Here is a 24,757-nt window from a genome sequence, read left to right on the forward strand (position 1 = left end):
GGGAAACAAACAGACAAATAGATATATAAGTGATCACATAGGAAAGGTGCCATTCAGCTGGCATTTGCCACGAAAGGGGATACAGCCCCTTCAATCAACCACACATCAGCTCATGGCTTAAAAAGAATATTTTGTAAATTGCCCCACCATTAAAAATAATAATAAATAAATGTGGATTTCCAACAGCCTTTGGCGGGGGAGTGAGAGAAGCTGTACATAAAACATCTAAATACAGTGGTACCTCAGGTTACATACACTTCAGGTTACATACGCTTCAGGTTACAGACTCCACTAACCCAGAAATAGTGCTTCAGGTTAAGAACTTTGCTTCAGGATGAGAACAGAAATCGTGCTCTGGTGGCATGGCTGCAGCGGGAGGCCCCATTAGCTAAAGTGGTGCTTCAGGTTAAGAACAGTTTTAGGTTAAGTACGGACCTCCAGAACGAATTAAGTACTTAACCTGAGGTACCACTGTACATGACTAAAGGTGCACGAGGAACATCCCTGTGTTCTAAATACTGAGAAGCCACCTGCTACCCTTCTGAAAGGCGAAAGGAAATATGCCAACGGCCAGGCAACAATGGTGGCCACAGAAGTTCCCAGCCCCCAGAAAATGACCTTTTCCCACCAAGGACTGGAGTGATGTCCAAGCATTTGCAGATGGAAATTGAAGCTGTGTGTGCTGTTTCCACTGAAGATGCCGGGAATCCCAGTGGCGAAGTGATGCTCTATGGCGCGATGAGGATACTGGGCGCTGAATGTGCCCCACCCAAAGGGAGGTGCTGTTTGTGCTAGCAAAATGCCCATGATTATGGTAGGCTGAACGGCAAGAGAGCCAGTCTAGAAGGACCCGTAAAGGTAAAGGGACCCCTGACCATTAGGTCCAGTCGTGACCGACTCTGGGGTTGTGGCGCTCATCTCGCTTTATTGGCCGAGGGAGTCGGCGTACAGCTTCCGGGTCATGTGGCCAGCATGACTAAGCCGCTTCTGGCCAACCAGAGCAGTGCACAGAAACGATGTGTACCTTCCCACCGGAGCGGTACCTATTGATCTACTTGCACTTTGATGTGCTTTCGAACTGCTAGGTTGGCAGGAGCTGGGATCGAGCAACGGGAGCTTACCCCGTCACGGGGATTCGAACCACTGACCTTCTGATCGGCAAAGCCAAGGCTCTGTGGTTTAACCCACAGTGCCACCCATGTCCCCTAGAAGGACCCTTAGATGGTGTAATACAGGTGTTGTCGCTCCTGCAACAGTTTACTTATTAAACTTGTATCTGAATTCACATGTGGTCTCCTTTCCACACCTGCTTAGCTGCAGCAATTCTGGAGCATCAGAGACTCCCACGCTACTTTACTGGGCCCTCTGCCAATAGTGCTCTCCGTTGTAGGGTTTTGTCAACCTAGTCTACTCCTATTTGCGTGCCCTTGCCCCCTTCACAGAGTCCTACCCTGCGCTCAGTTTCTTAAGTCTGAAGGGAGAAGATTAAATGGTGATGGAACCCTAGGATATTAGCTGGAGAAACAAGGTAATACAACCACGTTGGTTTGCGCTGTTATGAAAGATGTCATGGAGGCTTTTGGGCAAATATAGAAAATTAATTAAAATCTCACCATCAATGGAGACAGATGTCAGAGCTAGCTGAAGTTCCTCGGCTGATAGTCGGATACCCAGGATTTCCAGGGCAACTGGCAGCTCTTCCTTCTTGATCTTCCCTTTGCAGAGCTCTCTGATTGCATCAAAAGCCTTCTTTAAAGCTGGCAAAGCAAAGGATATACGATATACGATATATACGATATACGATATCTTTATTGTCATTGTCCCATACAAAACAATGAAATTGAAAAACTAATAAAACATTCAAAAACCCCTAAAAACTCTGAAACCCCATTTTAAAATACACTATACCATACTATAAAAATCCCTAAAAACTCTGAAACCCATTTTAAAACACACTATACTATACTATACTATACTATACTATACTATACTATACTATACTATACTATACACTATACTATACTAAAAAATACACTATACTATAGAGACCCCTTATGCTGCATTTAGAACCAGAATTGCCTTTGCGTAGAAACTGTTTTTCAGGCGGTTAGTCCTGGCCTTTATAACCCTATACCTTCTTCTAGAAGGCAGAAGCTGAAAGAGATCATTTCCGGGGTGCATTCTATCCTGCGCTATCTTTGCAGCTTTCTTATGGCACCTGGCCGCATAGATTTGATCTAAGGTGGGAAGAGTGCACCCAATTATTCTCTCTGCAGTCTTTACAACCCTGGATAGCATTGTTTTTTCCCCTGGCCGTGCAACCCCCAAACCACACACACAGACCATAAGTTAATACGCTCTCCACAGTGCAATGGTAAAATGCCATCAACAGGTCCTTTGAGAGATTGTTTTTCCGGAGGATTCTCAGAAAATATAACCTCTGCTGTGCCCTCTTCATCAGGTCTTTGCTGTTTTCTCCCCAGGTTAGGTCGTCTCTCAACTCCATTCCCAGAAATCAAAACACTGAGACCTGTTCCATGCACTTCCCCTCAATAATAAGGATCAAGAATGTTCATTTTTATGCTTGTTCCCATTTCACCACCGGCAGTCCGGAGACAACCGTAAGATGATTTGCAACAGGCTGGTTTTAGGCAGCGAGAACCGGGAGGGGACACATCCTTGAAAGGCGAACAACAGCTGGCATTAACCCCCATTTGAGCAAACAAGAGGGGATGGTCAATGATGGAACTCACCAGGGGCGATAAAGTATCTGCGTGAGGCAGGGAAGACTGACCTCACAGGGGCAGAGGGGGTAGAAAAGCCAAGGGGGGAGAAACTCACCTGAAAAGACCAGCGGTTGCAAGCCGCATGGTGCAACCCTGTGGCAGAGCATGCCTGTATCACCCTGGAGGATGCCCGTATGGGGACATGGAGAATGGAAAGATGGAAGAGCCAGTCTCAACACACCCACACACCCCTTCCATTCATCAGACCACATGTCACAATTTCTCAGAAGCATGTATTTCTACTTCTCTGCACACTGATTATTGCAATAAAGTTACCGGTACATGAATCGACGGTAAGGTAACAGTAAGGACAAGGTATCACATCCCTTCTGTTGTAAATGTTGGAATCCCGGAAGCCAAGACCCAATCTGGCGGCAAACACTCTTTGGGTGAGAGAGCCCCAGCTGAGATTTAACACCACAAAATACGTAGCAAAGAAAATAGTTGGAATTGAAGATGGACAGTAAAACCTTAAAAATGTACCCTTCTGGCACCTCCAATTGCGGACGGGATCCGTTCCGCAGCTCCGGTCGGATCCTGAGGATTCTGCAACCAGAGGGACTGCTTCTGCGCATGCACACACAACGGTAGACCGCTTCTGTGCATATGCGTGCGGCGAAACACTTCCTGGTTTGCCGCTTTCGCAACCCGAAGTTTACGTTTCCCGAGGGTAACGTAAGCTGAGGTGCTACTGTATTATTATTATTATTAACCCCTTCCCACATCTGCACATTCATTCAACATTTTCATATGCACTGACGTATTTGTGGGCAATCGAGATATTGTTTTCTGTAGTCTTACCATCAAATTCTGAGATAGACTGGGTACCAGTTATACTCCTAATAATCTCATCAAAGCCTACAGTCCCATCTCCTGTAAGGAACAGAATAGCAGATAAGTTGAGGGGGATAACTTGTACCTATGTGTGGGAAATCTTGTTCTTATTTATTCATTTATTTCATAAAATTTAAATACCGCCTAATTTCTTAAAAAAACAACAACAACAAATGCCCCAAAAGCAGTTCAGAAAAAGAAAACAGCAAAATAAAAGCATCAGTTAAGAACAACTAAAAACAGCTATTTAAAACATTGTAATAATAATAATTAAAATCAACAGTATGCTAAAAGCAGGTTAAAACACATGTAAACATTCTACATATCTGGGCAGGCTTGTCAAAAATAAAATAAAAAATAAGGCTTTTAGGAGGCACCGGAAAGTGTACAATGGTGTCAAAAGGCAGGCATTCCAAAGCGTAGTGTTGTCAGACTTAAATATTGATTTCTTTTTTTATATATATATAATTTTTTTTATTGATTTTTCAAACACATAATAAAAGACAAACACATTACAAAACAAAAACATACACAACATTAAACATGTACCGACTTCGCCATACCTCCCTTTCGCTGCATCCTTATTCCAAAGTTCTTTAGCAACCCTTTGATCAGTTTATCTGTTGGTTCCCTTTCATTAAATTTCTTTAAACTTAATAATTACAGCTGTATTTCTCTACTTCTTACCCCTTGACATCTCAACACTCCTCAATTTTACAGCAGTTTTTAAGATATAATTTAAACTTCTTCTAGTCCTCTTCCACTGTCTCTTTCCCCTGATCTCGGATTCTGCCGGTCATCTCTGCCAGTCCTATGAAGTCTGTCACCTTTATCTGCCATTCTTCCAGAGTAGGTAGTTCTTGCATCTTCCAATACTTTGCCAGAAGAATTCTTGCTGCTGTGGTAGCGTACATAAAAAAGGTCCTATCCTTCTTTGACACCAATTGGCCAACCATGCCCAGGAGAAAAGCCTCAGGTTTCTTAGGAAAAGTCCATTTAAGGACCTTCTTAATTTCATTATAGATCATTTCCCAGAAGGCTTTAATCTTTGGGCAGGTCCACCAAAGGTGGTAGAAGGTACCTTCAGTCTCGTTACATTTCCAACATTTGTTATTGGGCAAATGGTATATTTTTGCTAGCTTGAATATTGATTTCTTATAACTGTGGAATGAGTATTATGTGGCACCTGTAGCAGCCAGAGTTCTGCAGATATCAGCCTGGATTCTATGTGAACAGGGCCAGATTTAGGTTTGATGAGGCCCTAAGCTACTGAATGTAATGGGGCCCTTTATATGTCCAGCTGTCCTTTGTCAACAAACTGTCACTGTTTTTTGTGTTGAATATATGCTATATGGTAATTTATGGGCCTAATAGGTATCTAAAGCCATTTGCACATGCAAAATGTAGGCACCCTATATATTGAAAGGAGCAAACCTATGATATTTTAGGGAGCAGGCAAGTAGGCGGGGCCCATGACTTACATCATAGGTGCCTAAGGTAAAGGTAAAGGTACCCCTGCCCGTACGGGCCAGTCTTGACAGACTCTGGGGTTGTGCGCCCATCTCACTTAAGAGGCCAGGGGCCAGCGCTGTCCGGAGACACTTCCGGGTCACGTGGCCAGCGTGACATCGCTGCTCTGGCGAGCCAGAGCCGCACACGGAAACGCCGTTTACCTTCCCGCTGGTAAGCGGTCCCTATTTATCTACTTGCACCCGGAGGTGCTTTCGAACTGCTAGGTTGGCAGGCGCTGGGACCGAGCAGCGGGAGCGCACCCCGCCGCAGGGATTCGAACCGCTGACCTTTCGATCGGCAAGTCCTAGGCGCTGAGGCTTTAACCCACAGCGCCACCTGCGTCCAAACCACCAAACACTGTTGCTGTATGTAGGTTTTATTTTATTTGTTTTTTATCTTATATTTTGGAAATGTACATCCAGGTGTTTTTTCCTTTAAATTTTTTGGGGGGTCGCAAGAGAGTGCGGCCCTAAGCTATAGCTTGTTTATCTAATATGTACTGGACATACTGACGGCAATGTGGTTCATTAAAGCAGCTTGGGAAAAGGAGGGAGAATGACAGTCCTTGCCCACAGGCTTACAATGCAAAAAGAAACGACATGGCCCCAAGCAAGTGTCCTGATCTCACCTGTGACTGGAACTGAGTGGACCAGCTGCTGCAGTTCCTCTGGTGTCAATTTGATGCCCACATTGGCCAAGGTTTTGGGCAGATCATCCACCTGGACTTGGTCGCCTCTGATATTACTCATGGCATTCATAGTATCCGTCAGCACTGCCAAGGGCAGGAGGGATGAAGATGCAGTTAGTTGTTTTTCATTCATTTGGAAGCAAGCCTAAATCTACGGCTAACAAAGGAGTTCCTCCCTGCAGGTGGAGAAGTAGCCTGGCCATTTATTGACAGGAAAGGGTTAAGCACACACGCACGTGTGCACGCATACACACACACAACCATGAGACAAACTTTCAACCTCCTATGGCTGATTTGCATTTTATAAAGTCAACTATCAGGGCACAGAATCACAGAACTGAGCATCAGTTTTGAGCTTGAGATTGCTAGGGCATGACGATGAAAACACGTTTTCTGGGAAAGCCTTCCCCAAACCTCCTGCCTCTCCCAGATGTTTGGACTACAATTCCCATCAGCTCCAGCCAAGGGGCAGAGATGATAGTTGTATTCTGGAAGGTACCAGGTTTGGCAAGGCTGACCCGGAACCTGATGAACGGTTCTAGGTACCGCAACAAGGAAAGATTTCTCAGTTGGCAGAGAGCCATAAAATAAATGGCTGGTTTGTCCTTACCCGTTGCTTCCAGGAGTTCTGGTAAGAGCGTATAAACCCTCATGAATTCTCTGAAATTCACCCTGCCGTGACCTAAAAGGCAAAGTGTAAAATCAGAAAAAAAAATTAGAGGAAATCATCCCAGCCTGTACCAACCTAATCAAGATTTGGCCCCTGCACAACTGTCTTTTTCTTCAAATAATAATAATAATAATAATAATAATAATAATAATAATAATAATTGAATTATACCCCGCCTGTCTGACTGGGTTTCCCCAGCCACTCTGGGAGGCTTTCAACAAAACACTAAAATACAATAGCCTATTAAACATTAAAAGCTTCCCTAAACAGGGCTGCCTTCAGATGTCTTCTAAAAGTTTGGTAGTTATTTTTCTCTTTGACATCTGATGGGAGGGCGTTCCATAGGATGGGCGCCACTACCGAGAAGGCCCTCTGCCTGGCTCCCTGTAACTTGGCTTCTCGTAGTGAGGGAAGAGCCAGAAGGCCCTCGGCGCTGGACCTCAGTGTCCGGGCAGAATGATGGAGGTGGAGACGCTCCTTCAGGTATACTGGACCGAGGAAGTTTAGTTTGCAAGAGACTGTTCAAAAGAGAATAGCACCTTCCCACCCAGACCCCACCCAGAATTCTTACTATCGGCTTTGGCTGTCTTCATCACTTCCTGCAGTAATTCATTGGCCTCTGGGAGATCCAGGGTCTTCAGGGTGGACTCAAGAGCGTGGAGATTAAAATGGTTGCCTTTGAGCTTGTTCAGAGCCATACAGGTGAGTTGAAGTTCTATAAAAAAACACACTCGAAAGTCAACATGACATGACAGAACAGCCCTGCACAATGAGGCCACAAAGGGTAGATTTGCCTTGTTCAACCACAGAGCCTAGGACTTGCCGATCAGAAGGTTGGCGGTTCGAATCCCCGTGACAGGGTGAGCTCCCGTTGCTTGGTCCCTGCGCTCCTGCCAACCTAGCAATTCGAAAGCACGTCAAAAAGTGCAAGTAGATAAATAGGTACTGCTCCAGTGGGAAGGTAAACGGTGTTTCTGTGCGCTGCTCTGGTTCGGCAGAAGCGGCTTAGTCATGCTGGCCACATGACCCGGAAGCTGTACACCGGCTCCCTCGGCCAATAAAGCGAGATGAGCGCCGCAACCCCAGAGACGGCCACGACTGGACCTAATGGTCAGGGGTCCCTTTACCTTTACACTAATATGAACCTTTGGTCTGATCCAATGAACATGGCAAGTCATGTTTTTACAGTCAACAGCAAAGCCTTCGCCAGTCCTTTCCTATTCCTGGGATTCTTCCCTCTATTGTCCCTTACACATTCTCCACTACCTATTTTGTCAGCACAGGAAACCGAGTTATAAGGAGTCAGACCATGTAGCTCAGTTTTGTCTCCACGGACCGACAGTCAAACCTGGGTCGCTCAGCACGCAAAGATGTTCTACCCCGAGCTGCAGTCCTTTCTTGAAGCCTGCCCCTTCCTCCTTTCTGGGTTCAATCTCTGACATTCGAAAGAAGGGCTGCGAGTTCCAGACTCCACAAATTCTTTCGATGATGATGATTATTATTATTATTATTATTATTATTATTATTATTATTATTTTAAGAAAACCAATCACAGAAAGTCATAACCAACTTGGGGGTTTTTCTGTGAGAAGATAAATGCGTGTTGTTGTTTTTCCTGCTATTTATGGAGTTGGGTTGGGGGAATCCTGTTTGGAAGGCTTAGCTTTCGGAGCTTTGGGAGTATTATCGTTTTAATCATGGCGAAATTGGTTTTACACCATCTCGCCAGGTCTTTGTTGATTTTCCACCAGAGGGGGGTAGGGGTGGGAATAGTTTCGAAGATATTGTTTGTTAAGGTTTCTAGTTGTTTTATTTGATCCCCGTGATATCCATATTTTTTTAAAAAAAATATCCATTATTTATTTATTAAATTCATATTACACATTAGTTACTGTACAATTTCAGCACTGTACATAACATATATTGTATTAAATATACGGATTCCCCACATCTAACCCTATACCCGATTCACCATTTACCCAAATACCCATGTGACTTCCCTCACCCACGTGAATGATTTCCTTCTCGCTACATTAAAACTCTATCATTGTGTTCATATTTATTCATCACATTAATCAATCGTCTACTCTAGAATCATTGCATCTTAGCTTAATGAACTCAAATCAGTACTTATCCAAAGATTTCCATTGGAGTAATATTGTACAATATATTCTTCAACACACTTCCATTCCTTTCTTAATTCTTGTTTTGATTGCATTCCAATTGACGCTGTCAGTACCCCCATGATATCTAATGTTGGTGTGGCAGAGTTTTATTTTTGTGACGTTAGCCAATTCTTTCTGGGTATGGCTTGATGATGTGTAGCCTCAGATTTTGCGCAAGACGTCTATGGCAAAAGTGTCTCACCCTACATGTAAATGAACTGGGGAAAAGACTCTATGAATTGAAAGCAGAGAAGACATGTACCTTCCCCCATTCATTTCTTTGTTTTTTAACACAAGACAATATTTAATAAAAAACTTGAAAAATGGAAGAAAGCCATAGCCAAGGTCCTATAACTAAGGACATTCTTACTTAAATAGGTACATATATTTCTCTGAGCCTTTTAAGTATGAAACTTTTAATTTTAAAAAACATGAAAAGAAGATAAAACCAATCACAATCTCAGCACCTTGCACCTGTGAGCCTTCAAAGCCATATTTGCTATTTTCAGACATGTCTTTGCTTACCTGGATGAGTAATAAAAGTTGCAGTATAGGTTGTTCCTTTGAAGAAGTCCTTCAGATTCACAGTCTTTTTGCCTGAAAGTGGGGGGGTGGGTGGGTGAAGTTTACAAAATATTCCTTGTCCACCCTCCTGGAGGCAATTCCTATTTGCCATAAACAACCAGGCGAGTGGCTATTTGCATGTCTTTATTAACGGCCCTAGTATACTCTCCATAACACAAGACAAAAAGACGGTTGTTCTGGGAGCAATGGGATGGCCCCTTTTGCAACTGAATTGAATTCTAGGGCCTTTCCAAGCCAGCCTCACCTCGCAAGCGCCCCCACTGGCCACAAAAGCTACTTACCATCAACATTGCAAAGGGCCAACGCGTCCGATGCCTCTTTTGGGGACAAGGAGATGTTGAAGCTGTTCAGGACCACCTGCAATCCTTCCATGCCTATCTTCCCATTTTCCACCTTGGCAAGGGATTCAAAACCATCTGTCAAGGCTACAGGGTTCAAGAGGAAGGGAAGAGAAGAGATCAGGCAGACAGCAATCCAGAGGGCAGGTTAAGCTAGGTGAAAAAGCTATATCTACAGGACATAGATCTACACAATGCTAGCTGATGGTAGCTTGAAGTGGCTTAAGGTTCAACAGCCATCTTCTTCCCCTGGGTTCTGAACACCGCCGGGAACTCTTGTTCAGTGAATATAAAGGTAAAGGGATCCCTGACCATTAGGTCCATTCATGGCCGACTCTGGGGTTGCGGCGCTCATCTCGCGTTATTGGCCGAGGGAGCCGGCATACAGCTTCCGGGTCACGTGGCCAGCATGACTAAGCCGCTTCTGGCGGACCAGAGCAGTGCACGGAAACACTGTTTACATTCCCGCTGGAGCAGTACCTATTTATCTACTTGCACTTTGACGTGCTTTTGAACTGCTAGGTTGGCAGGAGCAGGGACCGAGCAAAGGGATTCGAACCGCCGACCTTCTGATCGGCAAGTCCTAGACTCTGTAGTTTAACCCACAGCGCCACCCCCGGCCCTTCAGTGAATATATTTGATTCCCCAGCACTCTTTCCCACACACAACACCCATAAGCCTCCAGGCGGGAGCCATGACAGTTAGTGTAAACCGGGGGAAACCAAACTGTGGTCCTCCAACATCATTCATGGTCAGGGATGATGTGAACAGACTTGAAGGACAAATTCCTTCCAGGCCCCAAATGCTGCAACCAATTGTAATCCACCCCCATTGCTCAGCCCAGACACTTGAGGTCCAGCTTCGAGGTCCTTCTGGCGGTTCCCTCCCTGAGAGAAGTGAGGTTGCAGGAAACTAGGCAGAAGGCCTTCCCTCCTGTGGAACGCCCTCCCATCAGATGTCAAGGAAATAAACAACTATCTGACTTTTAGAAGGCATCTGAAGACAGCCCTGTTTAGGGAAGTTTTTAATGTTTTATGTTTTATCGTGTTTTTAATACAGTCATACCTCGCGGGTGGTGCTGTGGGTTAAACCACAGAGCCTAGGAGTTGCCGATCAGAAGGTCGGCAGTTTGTATCCCCGCGACGGGGTGAGCTCCCGTTGCTCGGTCCCTGCTCCTGCCAACCTAGCAGTTCGAAAGCACGTCAAAGTGCAAGTAGATAAATAGGTACCACTCCATTGGGAAGGTAAACGGCGTTTCCGTGTGCTGCTCTGTTTCGCCAGAAGCGGCTTAGTCATGCTGGCCACATGACCCGGAAGCTGTACGCCGGCTCCCTCGGCCAATAAAGCGAGATGAGCGCCGCAACCCCAGAGTCGGTCACAACTGGACCTAATGGTCAGGGGTCCCTTAACGTTTACCTTGGGTTACAGATGCTTCAGGTTGCGTTTTTTTGGGTTACGTACCCACCGAAACCTGGAAGTACCTGAACGGGTTACTTTCGGGTTTTGGTGGTCGCGCACGTGCAGAAGTGCTAAATTGCGCTTTGCGCATGCGCAGAAACGCCAAATCGCAACCCATGCATGCGCAGACGCACTGCTGCAGGTTGCGAATGCTGTGGTTTGCGAATGTGCATCCCGCACGGATCATGTTCACAACCCGAGCGTCCACTGTATTCTGTTGGGAGTCGCCCAGAGTGGCTGGGGAAACCCAGCCAGAAGGGCAGAGTATAAATAATAAATTTTTATCATCATCATCCATAGCAAGGTCAGAAAACAAACTATATAACTATAACTATAAAGAGGGTAGGTGGGAGATCCAGCAAGTCCAAAGTGCCAGGTAAGAGGCTGGGATTCCTTACTCTGGGAACAGACCTGAGTGAAGTCCTTGAGGGAACCAGTTAGCCCTGTCCCCCTAAAGTGCCCACCCCTTGATCCGGCCGCTATTGGCCAACTCAAATGTTCCCTGGCTGGCTGGAGAGGGAACTACGCCTCTCCTTGTCTCGGGACCCAGCAAGAGACACTGCAGGAGCAGCAGAATGCCACTGTGCTGCAATGTCGCCCACCATTGATGGTAAGCGGTATTGCGGGCCCAGGCTCCATGACCCGCCACTGTGCCACGTTCATTAAACGACCACTTGTGACAACATTCTTACCTGCCACTGTTCTGAGTTGATCATTCCTCGTCAAAACCCTCAAGAAATTTATGAAATGTGGCTGCCCAGCTTCTGCAAGTTACAAAGGTGGTAAGAAGGGGATTGATTGAAAACGTTGCCATATTATTATTATTATTATTAATAATAATCCATAATTGCTCTAAAAGGCAAAACAGATGGGGGCTCTGCAATACTTGAAAGAGATGCCCACAATACAGTTATACCTTGCTTCTCAAATGGCATAGTTGACAAACAAATCGGCTCCCGAATGCCGCAAACCCGGAAGTAACTGTTTCGGTTTTCGAACGTTTTTCGGAAGCCGAATTTCCGACACAGCTTCCACTTGAGTGCAAGAAGCTCCTGTAGCCAATTGGAAGCCACACCTTGGTTTTTGAACAGTTTTGGGGGTCGAACAGACTTCTGGAATGGATTAAGTTCAAGAACCAAGGTTCCACTGTATTACTACTGTTATTATTCATTAAATTTACATACAGGGCACTTTACGGTATACAAATATGAAATATATAACGTAACAAAAAACAAACAAACACCAAACCCTCCCCCACAGGCACATTTAAAAAGCCATAGATTGTTTTAATGCCTGCAACACCTTTATATTTAGTGTAATTAATAAGTTAACCGATCCCTGAAAGAATATTGCCTCCTGATACATCCTTTGTCTTACCAACTTTGTTTTGTAAATAAAACCTTTCTCATTTGTTCAACTTCTGCCTAAGACACCAAATCATGAAGTTTTCCCTCACACAAGATCCCAAAGACAAGCTGTGGCCATTTGGAAATTATTAAGTAGTGGGTTGACATAGCAGCCGGCACAGCGATTTCTTCAAGTAGCTCTTTATTTTGTAAGCTGGAATAGAACTCACTGCAAACAGCTCAGCCAGCCTGCTTTTATAGGCAGCCGGCTGTCAACATTGTAACAACAACAGCCCAGAGTTCCCGCCTAAAATAACTGATGCGGACCTGAGTGAAAACTATCTACAGACCTGAGTGAAAACTATATACAGTATCCCCCTGTTGGCCCAGGGTGAACTACACTACATAACACCCCTCCCCACCGAGATAAGGCGTTAGTTACAATCGTAATGGTTTCCTTATATACAGCACTACGCGTAATGGTTCAATTAGGCAGAAAAGCATATCGGTTACATTTCCCATACTTAGACCAACAGTGATACATGTCCAACAACATAGTCCTTTAAATAAGTTGGGCGCTTGGAAACTCTGCCAGACTGCCGGGGACTGGTAGCCAAGTCCGGAGGGCCACACAGTTCTCGCTGAGGCTGTGGTGCGACCCTAGGTGGCGTTGGAACCAACTCTCCTGGATCCGCTGCTGTGGGTGGAGCCTCCGCAAGTGGAGTGGTCTGAGTCTGTTCTGAAGCGGCTTGGTTCGGCTCCACGCTGGCAGTTTGCGAGGGAGGTGTAGGTGGGGCCTCGCCATCTGTACGTGTCTCTTCTGGAGCCGCAAGCGCAGTTGGGGGCACCTCGGTAGTGTCCAAGTCCCCAACCCTGCGCCTAAGCTGGTCTATGTGCCGTCGCCACAAGCGTCCGTCTTCGAGTGCCACCTGGTACGAGCGAGGTCCAGTGACTCCCACTACTGTGGCTGGCACCCAAGGAATGTCCCCCACATAGTTCCGGGCAAAGACCTGGTTTCCTGGGACAAATGACCGTGGCGCGTTGGCACAGCCTGGGGGTTCAGCCACGGCAAAGTCCGGGTGTAGCCGGTCAAGCGGTGACCTGAGGCGGCGGCCCATAAGCAGTTCAGCAGGACTCCTCCCTGTGGCCGCATGAGGGGTGATGTGTTGCACGAACAAGTATTCGGCGACCCGCTCATGCCAGTCTCCCCGGTCCAGGCGCGCCAGTGCCTCTTTTGCCGAGCGCACCATTCTTTCCGCTTGCCCGTTGCTGGATGGATGAAAGGGTGCCGTTAGGGCATGGCGGATGCCCAGTCCCAAAAGATACCGCTCAAACGTGCCTGACGTGAACTGCGGTCCGTTGTCAGAGACAAGGACATCAGGACACCCATGTGTTGCAAACAGGCCTCGCAGCACCCGGATGACAGCTTCGGTAGTGGTGGAGGGCATCAGGGCGACCTCCAGCCATTTGGAATAGGCATCCACCACTACCATAAAGGTCCGGCCGTGAAAGGGGCCAGCCAGATCGATGTGCACCCTCGACCAGGGTGCCTTTGGCGTCTCCCAGGTGTGTCCCTTAGCTGCCGGTGGTGCAGGCCTTGACTCTTGGCACGCTTGACAGGCGGACACCCAGGCAGTGATGGCATCGTCCATATTAGGCCACCAGACGTAACACCGAGCCAACGCCTTCATTTTGACAATTCCCGGGTGGCCAACGTGCAGAGCCTCCAGGACGCGCTGACGGAGTCCCTGGGGAATCACGACGCGGTCTCCCCACAGCAGACAGCCGCGATGAGCTGAGAGTTCATGTTGTCTGGTTGCGAAGGGCTGGAACTCCGATGCAAAAGGCCCTTGTGGCCACCCCCTCCACACCCAGTTGAGCACCCGGCTGATGGTGCGATCCTGGGCAGACGCGGAGGCCACAGTGGCAGCTGATACATGCGCTGCCGGAAGATCCTCAATCAGAAGGAGCGATGAAGCTGGAGCCGGGTCTTCCACAAATGCTGGAAGAGGGCAACGGCTGAGGGCGTCGGCATGGCCCATCGATTTCCCCGGGCGATGGATGAGCCGGTAGTGGTAGGCAGCCAGGAAAACAGTCCATCGCAGCATGCGTGGCGAGAGGACCGGTGGAGTTGGACGATCACCGGCGAGGAGGCCCAAGAGTGGCTTGTGGTCAGTGATGAGGTCAAAAGTCCTGCCATAGAGGTATTCATGGAACCTCTTCACTCCAGCCACAAGTGCCAATGCCTCCTTGTCGAGCTGGCTGTAATTCCGTTCCGTCGGAGAAAGTGTCCTGGAAAAGTAGGCGAGCGGTGCTTCTCTTCCATCTGGAAAACGGTGACTAAGGACAGCACCGATGCCAAAAGGTGAGGCGTCGCAGGCAAGGACCAGCGGCCTGGATTCACTGTACTGTACCAGCACACTGTCTGAAGAAAGGAGAGCCTTGACCGCGTTGAAGGCTGCCGTCTCCCGATGACCCCAGGCCCAAGGCGTCTTAGTACTAAGGAGTCGGTGAAGAGGCTCAGCCACTGTGGCTTTGTGGGGCAGGAACATGTTATAAAAGTTCAGCAGCCCCAGGAATGCCTGCAACTCCGTTTTGTTCTTTGGGGTGGGGGCCTGCTGGATAGCGCGGATCTTGGATGTGGTTGGGTGAAGGCCGGAGGCATCGATAAGATAGCCCAGGAACTCTACCTGTGGAACGGCGATCTGGCACTTCTCCCTCTTTACCTTGAGCCCGGCCTCTTGGAACCTGGTCAGCACGGCACGGAGGCGCTCGAACAGCTGCTGGTGTGAGTCTGCAGACACCAAGACGTCATCAAAATATGGTACCACGCCTGGAAGCCCTTGCAGGAGACGCTCCATAAGGCTTTGGAAGATGCCAGGAGTCACACTCACCCCGAACTGCAACCGGCGGCAACGGAATGCCCCCCGGTGGGTGACGATCGTCTGGGCTTCAGCAGTGGCATCATCGACTGGCAGTTGTTGATATGCTTGGGCAAGGTCCAGCTTAGCGAAGACCTTACCCTCACCCAGGGAATGCAGCAGGTGTTGGACAACAGGAACCGGATAAGCGTGCTGCTGAAGTGCCTTGTTGATCGTGCACTTGTAGTCAGCGCAGATTCTCACCGACCCATCTGGCTTGACAGGCGTGACGATGGGGGTTTCCCACTTGGCGTGGTCAACCGGCTCCAAAACTCCTTGGGCGATCAGTTTGTCCAGTTGTTCGTCCACCTTAGCCTTGAGAGCAAAGGGAACCCCGCGTGGCTTTAGCTTGATGGGGGCGACTTGTGGATCAAGGCTAAAGGAGATGGGCGTACCTGTATATTGCCCCAAGGTGCCGTCAAAAACCTCGGCAAAGTCTTTGACCAGACCCTCAGTCTCTGCGTTAGAGATGCAGTTGATGCCGGTGACTTCCAGGCCGAGGGCATCAAACCAGTCTAGCCCTAGGAGGCTTGGCCGCTGACCTTCGACCACCACCAACCGGAGCAGGCCCGAAAAATCCTTGAAGGCGATCCGGAACCGGCCAATGCCTACCACGGGAATGTCGTTTCCCTGGTAGTCTCTCAGGTGTACGCGGTGAGAGTCGAGTTGCCTTTTGGACACTCTGGGTACCAGTCTTTTGATGGTGCTCCATGACACGATGGACAGGGCAGACCCGGTGTCGATCTCCATGTCACATGGAGCTCCTTCAATTAGCACTGTGACGTTCAGCTTGCGTCGCGTAGGTGAGTCGGTTTGGCCAATCGTGGTTCCAGACGGGCAGCGGCAGTTGGTGAGAGCGAAACAACTTTCCTTGGCAGACTGGAGTGAAGACTTGGACTTGCGAGTCGATGAAGGGGGGGTGTCAGGCGGAGCCGATCGGCAGACCTTAGCGATGTGGCCCCTTCTGGAACACTTCCTACAGATGGCTTCTCTGAATCGACACTTGGCACGGGAATGGTTGCCTCCGCAGCCGGCACATTCCGGTTGGCCCTTGGACTTCTGTGGGAACTTCCTGCGCTCCCGCTTTGTCTGGTGCACGTCATCATCTTCACCGGAGGATGCCTCATCACTGCTGGCCTCTTCATGATGCACCGGAACTGGCTCCCTAGCAAGACGCGGGCTGCTGGACTTGCGGATCTCCTGGGCTTCCAGCAGCTTCTGAGGCCACAGCCTCCTCAATGGCTTTCTGTAGCGTGAGGTCTGGCTTGGCTAGGAGACGCCGTTGCAGATGGATGTCCCGGACCCCGCAGACGATTCGATCCATCAGGGCATCGTCTAAGTCTCGGAACTCACAGTGCATTGCAGCCTGGCGCAGGGCGGTGGTGTAGTTGTTGATTGACTCCCCCTCTGCCTGGTTCCGGTGGTAGAACGCATGGCGGGCAGCAATCTTGGACGGCTTTGGTGCGTAGTGGTTGCGGAGCTTCTCTTGGATCGTGTCCCATGGTGTTGCCTGGACTGCTTCAGGCGCAACCAATGCTCGGGCCGTCTCAAACACCTCAGGCCCACAGAGGCTGAGGAATAGGCCCCGCTTCCGATCCTTTGATACTGCTGTCAGCTCGTTGGCTTGGAGGTAGCAGTCGAACCGAGCGAGGTAGGAGTCCCATGATTCAGAGGCTGGCGCAAACGGCAGTAGAGGCACAAGTGAAGCCATGATTCCGATGCCGGCGTGAATGGCGATGGATGGAACACGGTGCTCTAGCCAGAACAGTCACCTCTGAATTGGTTCTGCCCAGTGATTTCGCTCAGTGATTCAGCTCAGTGATTCAGCTCAGTTCAGAGGCTGGCCGCATCTGGCTGTGCTCTGATGTCCATCCATCCCACCTTCGTCGCCAGTATTAAGTAGTGGGTTGACATAGCAGCCGGCACAGCGATTTCTTCAAGTAGCTCTTTATTTTGTAAGCTGGAATAGAACTCACTGCAAACAGCTCAGCCAGCCTGCTTTTATAGGCAGCCGGCTGTCAACATTGTAACAACAACAGCCCAGAGTTCCCGCCTAAAATAACTGATGCGGACCTGAGTGAAAACTATCTACAGACCTGAGTGAAAACTATATACAGTATCCCCCTGTTGGCCCAGGGTGAACTACACTACATAACAGAAATTTAGCAGTGGGATCTGCTACAGAGACCACCTTGAAGAAGAGGGAAACAGAAGGGCCCTGGACTTGTGTAGAAACTTCCGGCTTTTGCATGGATGGAATGAAACCCACCATGCAGAGGTCAATTATCATATCTGTTCCTCCACCGACTTTTATTATTTTTATTGAATTTATATACCACCCTGTACCTGGGGGGGGGGGGTTCAGGGTGGCTCACAGAATAAAACCAAGATATAAAAACACAAAATACATAATAAAAATAAAAGCAACAACCCAACAGCCCTCCCAACAACAACAAAAACATTTTAAAAGGGCATAGGATGTAAATCAGATCAACCAAAGGCCTGGTTAAAAAGGAACTTTTTTGCCTGGGGCCTAAAAGTGTATAATGAAGGCGCCAGACGAACTTCCCTGGAGAGAGCATTCCACAGACAGGGAGCCACTGCAGAGAAGGCCCCGTTTTCGTGTTGCCACCCTCCGGACCTCTCAAGAAGGAGGCACACGAAGGAGGGCCTCAGAAGATGATCTCAGGGTCCAGGTAGGTTCATATGGAAAGAGGTGGTCCTTGAGGTATTGCGGTCCTGAGCCGTTTAAGGCTTTATAGGTCAAAACCAGCACTTTGAATTGGGCCCGGAAACTAATCGGTAGCCAGTGCAATTGGACTAGGATCAGTTTAATAAACTCAAACCATCTTGCTCTGGTGAGCAACCTGGCCGCTGAGTTCTTCATCAGCTGAAGTTTCCATACCGTCTTCAGAGGCAGCCCTCCGTATAACCCACTTTTGTCTCTAGACTTGCCCACACTGGTATGAACCTGCCAGAAGGCTGCCCACAAGGCAAGGTAGCCCCTTGGCTTAGAAAGATTCTTGACCCCCGGAACAGATAGTTTGTTGTTGTTTAGTCGTTTAGTCGTGTCCGACTCTTCGTGACCCCATGGACCAGAACATGCCAGGCACTCCTGTCTTCCACTGCCTCCCGCAGTTTGGTCAAACTCATGCTGGTAGCTTTGAGAACACTATTCAACCATCTCGTCCTCTGTTGTCTCCTTCTCCTTGTGCCCTCCATCTTTCCCAACATCAGGGTCTTTTCCAGGGAGTCTTCTCTTCTCATGAGGTGGCCAAAGTATTGGAGTCTCAGCTTCAGGATCTGTCCTTCCAGTGAGCACTCAGGGCTGATTTCCTTCAGAATGGATAGGCTTGATCTTCTTGCAGTCCATGGGACTCTCAAGAATCTCCTCCAGCACCATAATTTAAAAGCATCAACAGATAGTTACTGGGAGGCAATTTTCACACAAAGCTTATCTACAATGGCTAGCCACTTCTCTTCGGTTGACCACTTACCCGTCATACGTACCGACTTCAGCACCTGAGCAATCAACCTGTTAGCCATGTGCAGGCCCAAGCGGCTGGTGGTGCCCTCCATAGGCGGAGACTCCCCCACGCTGTGCTCTTTTATTAACTTGAGAGCACAGATGTTCTCCATGACGCCTGCAGAAGGGAACATCAGCAGCCGCATTTAAAAGTCACGTTAAGAGTGAAGGCTCTTGCTTGGAGACACCCTTTGCGGCCCACTTGCTACGAGAAAACCCACCCTGGGTCAGGGTGGGCTGCGGGGTCAAGTCAGTACAGTGGTACCTTGGATTACATACACTTCAGGTTACAGACGCTTCAGGTTACAGATTCTGCTAACCCAGAAATAGTACCTCGGGTTAAGAACTTTGCTTCAGGATGAGAACAGAAATCGTGCTCCGGCAGCGCGGCAGCAGTGGGAGGCCCCATTAGCTAAAGTGGTGCTTCAGGCTAAGAACAGTTTCAGGTTAAGAATGGACCTCCGGAACGAATTAAGTACTTAACCCGAGGTACCACTGTAATAACTTACAGGGCGACTCTTAGTTCAAAGAAACAAACCCAGCTCAGGCCTAGTGAGCACTGCAACTCTTCCCAGCAGGGCCATCTTTAGTATATGCTGTGCCGGGGTGCAAAGAACTGCCCAGCACCCCAATTTTTTTGGGGGGGGGGGAGGCCAAAGTTCTTGAGCTTTTTTTTAGGGGGCAGCTCAGAGTTGTGGAGCTTTTTTGGGGGGGGGCACACAATTCTCTCCCATGCCACTGTTGGTGGCGGGAGGAGAGCAATCTCCGCAAATGCTTGGGAGGGAAGCTACGCAGCTCGTGTGAGCAGTGTGCGTGAGCTGGGCGGGCCTCTCCACGGCCTGCCAATCCCAGCAGCGCCTCATCGTCCGCAGCATAATAGCCTGCGGTGCTCCAACGGGCTGTGCTCTGTTCAGCAGCGGCTGTTGGCTGGCCTGGCTCCTCAATGCCCGGGCTCCAAATCTCGGCCCCAGACCCTCAGCCTGGCACCCCTGAGACAGTGGCGTAGCGTGGGTTGTCAGCACCCGGGGCAAGGCAAGTAATTTGCACCCCCTAACCCGTGGATTTGTGCCCCCTAACCCATGGATTTGTGCCCCCTAACCCTAACCCCCAGATGTTGCGCCCAGTGCGGCCGGCCCCCCCTGCACCCCCCACGCTATGCCACTGCCCTGAGAGCCCAAGGCCTGGGTGCCCCGCACCCCTAGTGCCTATGGGTAAGCTGGCCCTGCTTCCCAGTAGATCTTGCTCCGATGACACGGTTGCAACGACTGAAGATTCCCACCTCCACACAGATCCCAAAATCTCTCTTTTTTAAAAATAATATTTATTAAGAGTTTAAAGGTTACAAAAAAGAAAAAGAATTAAACAAAACAAAACAATGCAATACAAAAACAAGAACACTACATATACAAAACAAAACAAAAACAAAAACAATTTTAAAAAGTCCAATACTTTCAATATTTTATCTTTCATTTACTTGTTTCAGCGACCTCCTCGCACCTCCTTTTTTTTGTATTCCACTTCAATTAACTGTTTCAGCAAATCCTTTCCATCTTCCTTAATTTTCTGTCCTGTAATTTATCTTAACACATTCTAACCTGATTTTTCCCTTTAATCCATTAACAATCTATTTGTACTTAATTCTTTATAACATTTCTGCTAAAGCCATATAACTTCGTTCCAACATCTTTCTAACATTCATTAATTTTACAATATTTCTGTAGATAATCTTTAAATTTCTTCCAATCTTCTTCCACCGACTCTTCTCCCTGGTCTCGGATTCTGCCAGTCATTTCCGCCAGTTCCACAGATCCCAAAATCTCATCATCTCCCCAACCAAATGGACTCTTGGGGGGAAAGGTGCTTTAAAACATTTTTTTCAATTCATTATAAATTATTTCCCAATACTGTTTTATCCTTTTACAGGTCCACCACAAGAACAAACATTCTAAGGTGTGCCTTCTCTACACACATTTGTGTATGCCCAAGATCTTACCTGAAAAATTTGCAAACCGCCTGGCTGACTTCATTGCTGCGGTCAGTTCCTTGACAACCACAGTCCCATCAGCTACAGAAGAAGCAGAGCAGTTATGGAATCATTAAGAGAAGGCACCCCCAAACTCAGCCCTCCAGATGTTTTGGGACTACAATTCCCATCATCCCTGACCAGTGGTCCTGTTAGCTAGGGATGATGGGAGTTGTAGTCCCAAAACATCTGGAGGGCCGAGTTTGGGGGTGCCTGGTTAAGAGAGACCAAACAGTGTCATGCAATCCATCTCCATCTTCTGAGAGGATAGCCTATATCACATGCATTCCCAGCAGACTGTAATATGGAGAGAATCACACTGCCCTACCTTCAATGGTTGTCATAGGCACAAGGTGATAATGTTTCTGGAATATTATGACTAGTCTAAAAGCACCGTAACACATAAAGTACCCACCCACTAAAGATTGTGTCCCTGCATCTCACCTCATTTCGCAATCAGCCTCCACTGGGGCTGGATCTATACAGATTTAAAAAAACAACAACCGTGCCACAGTGAAAGCTCTCCGAAGGGTGGGATCAGTGATCTCCACCAAGTAGTTGGCACAGATTTTGACTGCTTTTACTCGGGGGAACCAGTAGGAAAACCCAGAGTTTTTTTTATCTTGGTGGAGTCCAAAAAGGCGTCTTTTTCAAAGATCCATTCCCGAACTTTATCAGGGCTCCACAATTTGAGAGTATTAAACTCAGGTAGGTTGTATCTAGATAGAATGTCTAGTAGGCTTTTATGCCAAGTGGTATTATTTTGTAATGATACAAAGGTTTGTTTAGCCAATAAGGTGTTCGGGGCATCTATGAGGTTGGTGAAAAAACGCAGGAATCTTAAGTGGGCCCTGGCAGACACAGAAGCTAATCCTACTTCCACTCTATCTGACCGGTAGATACACAAAAACCCCAGTAGGACATCGTTTATGTCCTTGTCTTATGAAAATTAAAGAGGATCTTACACATTACTTCCTCTATTGCCCCATTTACTCGGGCTTTAGAGACGCATTGCTGCAAATTATACCCAACTCTATAACTAGTCCTGAAGATAGAGTAAAATTTTTGTTAGTTGATGCAAACCCACACATTACCCATGTGGTAGCGGTCTTTGTGATGAAGGCCATGAAAGCCAGGGAAAGATTTATGGACGACAATGTAAAGACCCCTTCATTGTCTGTTTAACTCGCTGCTCGTTTCCCCTCCTTTTCTATTTTGTGGGAAGAAGGTTTTGTTGGCATAGTATGTAATGAATTTTAATATTTTTAACTATTGTAGTGTTGATTTTTGTGCACAGGCATGGTCCTCACAATAAACGGATTTGTTGTTGTTGTTATAAAAAAAAATACACTATAGAAAAACACGTTATAAAAGCTCTTAATGGAAAATCCCGTTGGTGACGGATCACTGCTCTATAGCGCCACCTGGTGTCACATATTTATAACACATAACAATATACAATTGACAAGTGTAGCTGAGTCCTGGGGTGGTTAATTCTGTCACAATAGCCTTGGGTGAGATGGGCCTACCCATAAATGTGGTGTAATTACTTGCCCTCTGAGAGGCTACCTACTGCATCTCTGTTCTACGTTACGTTAGCCTCCTTCCAGAGATCACTCACTCTAAAGCCTAGAAGGAAAGGGCTTCTAATAGTTATTTTCTGTTCTCTGTAATTGTACCAGAACATTTCAACTGGGTGCAAGCATGATCAGGTCATAAGTGGCTTGGTGCGGTGGCGGTCAATACCTTACTGGCCTTCCACCCACCTCAGAGTCAGAGGCAGCCAAGAAGAGAGGTAGAGAGGAGGGGGAAATCACAGCGGGAAGATGGGCTAAGGAAGCGAGGAAGCAACAGCAGACAGAGCCCAGTCTCAGGCCAGAGCCTGGCCCAGTTCTCATCCCTAACAATTCCTCTTACTGAGCAGAGGACACCTGTTGGTGAGCCAGGAACATTTGTAGGGAAGGCGCATGGGTTGAGGGGTCTCATTATAAAGGTTAACACAGCCTTTCTCAAGATCAGGTCCTCAGATGTTGCTGGACTACAACTCCCATCATCCCTGACCACTGGTCCTGCTAGCTAGGGATGATGGGAGTTTTAGTCCAACAACATCTGAAGACCTAACCTTGAGAATGGCTGGATTAACGTAAAGAGACTGCCGTATTTTTCACTCCATAAGGCGCACCGGACCATAAGGGCGCACCTAGTTTTTAGAGGGGGAAATCAAGAAAAAAAATCTTATTTCCCCCCCAGCCCCAAAGAGCAGCGTACAGACTGAGCGCAGCCTGTCCACTTCTCCCAGAACTGCTGGGGCTCCTGCTCGCTGTCTTGGCTACCTTTTTAGCCGCGCACAATCTCTCCCGGCTGGAGGGGCTACGCGCAGCTATCCCTGAAGCCTTCCGAGTGCAGCGCAAGTTCCCGCTGCGCTCCTCAGGCTTCGGGTTCCTTTTGCTGAAGCCGGGAGAGCAAGACTCTCCTGGCTTCAGCGAAAGGAACCTGAAGCCTCCAGAACGCAGCAGGAACTCGTGCTGCACTCTGAAGGCTTCAGGTGGCTATCCCTCTCCAGGCGTCAGCGAAAGCAACGCGAAGCCTCCGGAGTGCAGAGGGAGTGCTCCCTCTGTGCTTCGGAGGCTTTGCGTTGCTATCACTGAAGCCAAGGAGCCTGCATTCGCTCCGTAGGACGCACACACATTTCCCCTTAATTTTTGGAGGGGAAAATGTGCGTCCTATAGAGCGAAAAATACAGTAAATATGGTCTGGAGTCCCTATGCTATTATATCTTCAGGAAAGCTCCAGGGATGAGCAGGGCTTCTTGGGTCATATCTTGGATCTCAAACACCTTGGTACTCAGACGTTTAGCTCCCAAAGGCCGCAAACCCGGAAGTGAGTGTTCCAGTTTGCAAATGTTCTTTGGAACCCGAACGTCCGACGGGGCTTCCGATTGGCTGCAGGAGCTTCCTGCAGCCAATCAGAAGCTGCGCTTTGGTTTCCAAATGTTTTGGATGTCGAATGGACTTTCAGAATGGATTCCGTTCGACTTCTAAGGTACGGCTGCACTGAAAGAAGCAGGAATTGTTCTCGCGCCTGTTCTCCCAGATTCGGGTCCTGTGAACTTGGGACATGCTTGGCAAAATGAATAACGTGTAGGAATGAATGCTCACCGGAAACTACCACAGAATTTATGGCTTGCTTTAGTTCTGGTCTAGTTAAATGGACCCCGATGGTTCTGAAGCAGGCCTCCACATCCGACACCTTCACTTTCTCATCCTTGAACTGGCTAAAAGTCTTGATGGCATTGTTCAGAACTACAGGGAGGAAGAACAGAAGATGGCAAAACTGTCGGCACTGATAATAAGAAGCATAATTTTAGAATCTTTTAAGGAGGACCAGAGACCCTTTCTAGTCTGTTTTAAAAATGTATTTTCCATATTTGAAGGCCACAGCGGGGTTTTGAAGCTTAAAGGGGGGAAATAGCCGAACATATTAAGAAACTTGTTAAAGAAGATAAAACTGGATATGATGAGATTATAAAATGCAGCTTGGAAATTTTGATTATAAACATTGATGATGGGTGAGCAGGAAGCCATTTGTATTGTAGAATTGGATATAACTGTTGAATGACTCGAAATAAAAGCTCAAAATAAAATAAAATATGCACCGATGAGACTGGTGACTGGGAGCGGCCACTGGAACCGTATAACACCAGTCCTAAAGGATCTATATTATGGTTACCAGATTTTTTCCAATGAATCTGGGGACACTTTTTTTTTTTTTTTTTGAAGCTGAGTAGCAACAGGGTGACAGTAGTGGGGATGGTGAGGCAAAAGACCCTGGGCCCAAGCACACATGCATATTGTATAATGGTGCAAAGCCCTTCTTTCGCACCCTGTGAAACATAAATGCCCAGA

At 47.8% G+C, this 24,757-nt stretch overlaps 1 protein-coding gene and 1 long non-coding RNA gene across 4 annotated transcripts in view; one reads left to right on the top strand and one right to left on the bottom strand.

Moving 5' to 3' along the window:
- Positions 1 to 24,757, top strand: part of LOC309354443 — a 609,149-nt gene that overhangs the window by 497,536 nt on the left and 86,856 nt on the right. The gene's annotated exons all lie outside the window — the stretch shown is intronic.
- LOC309354043 (uncharacterized protein) overlaps positions 1 to 24,757 on the bottom strand; it is a 114,671-nt gene that overhangs the window by 51,332 nt on the left and 38,582 nt on the right. For all 3 annotated transcript variants that reach the window (XM_081883744.1, XM_081883743.1, XM_081883742.1), the window contains 11 exons: positions 24,011 to 24,154; positions 20,823 to 20,894; positions 18,801 to 18,947; positions 11,729 to 11,800; positions 9,522 to 9,665; positions 9,181 to 9,252; positions 7,062 to 7,205; positions 6,431 to 6,502; positions 5,761 to 5,904; positions 3,588 to 3,659; positions 1,614 to 1,757 (listed from right to left, as the gene is read on the bottom strand). In XM_081883744.1, the coding sequence (XP_081739870.1) occupies positions 1,614 to 1,757; positions 3,588 to 3,659; positions 5,761 to 5,904; positions 6,431 to 6,502; positions 7,062 to 7,205; positions 9,181 to 9,252; positions 9,522 to 9,665; positions 11,729 to 11,800; positions 18,801 to 18,947; positions 20,823 to 20,894; positions 24,011 to 24,154 (1,227 nt within the window). The remainder of the gene's footprint in view (positions 1 to 1,613; positions 1,758 to 3,587; positions 3,660 to 5,760; positions 5,905 to 6,430; positions 6,503 to 7,061; positions 7,206 to 9,180; positions 9,253 to 9,521; positions 9,666 to 11,728; positions 11,801 to 18,800; positions 18,948 to 20,822; positions 20,895 to 24,010; positions 24,155 to 24,757) is intronic.

Source organism: Podarcis melisellensis (genome assembly GCF_964234715.1).
Source record: "Podarcis melisellensis genome assembly, chromosome: 13".
NCBI classification, from domain to species: Eukaryota; Metazoa; Chordata; class Lepidosauria; order Squamata; family Lacertidae; genus Podarcis; species Podarcis melisellensis.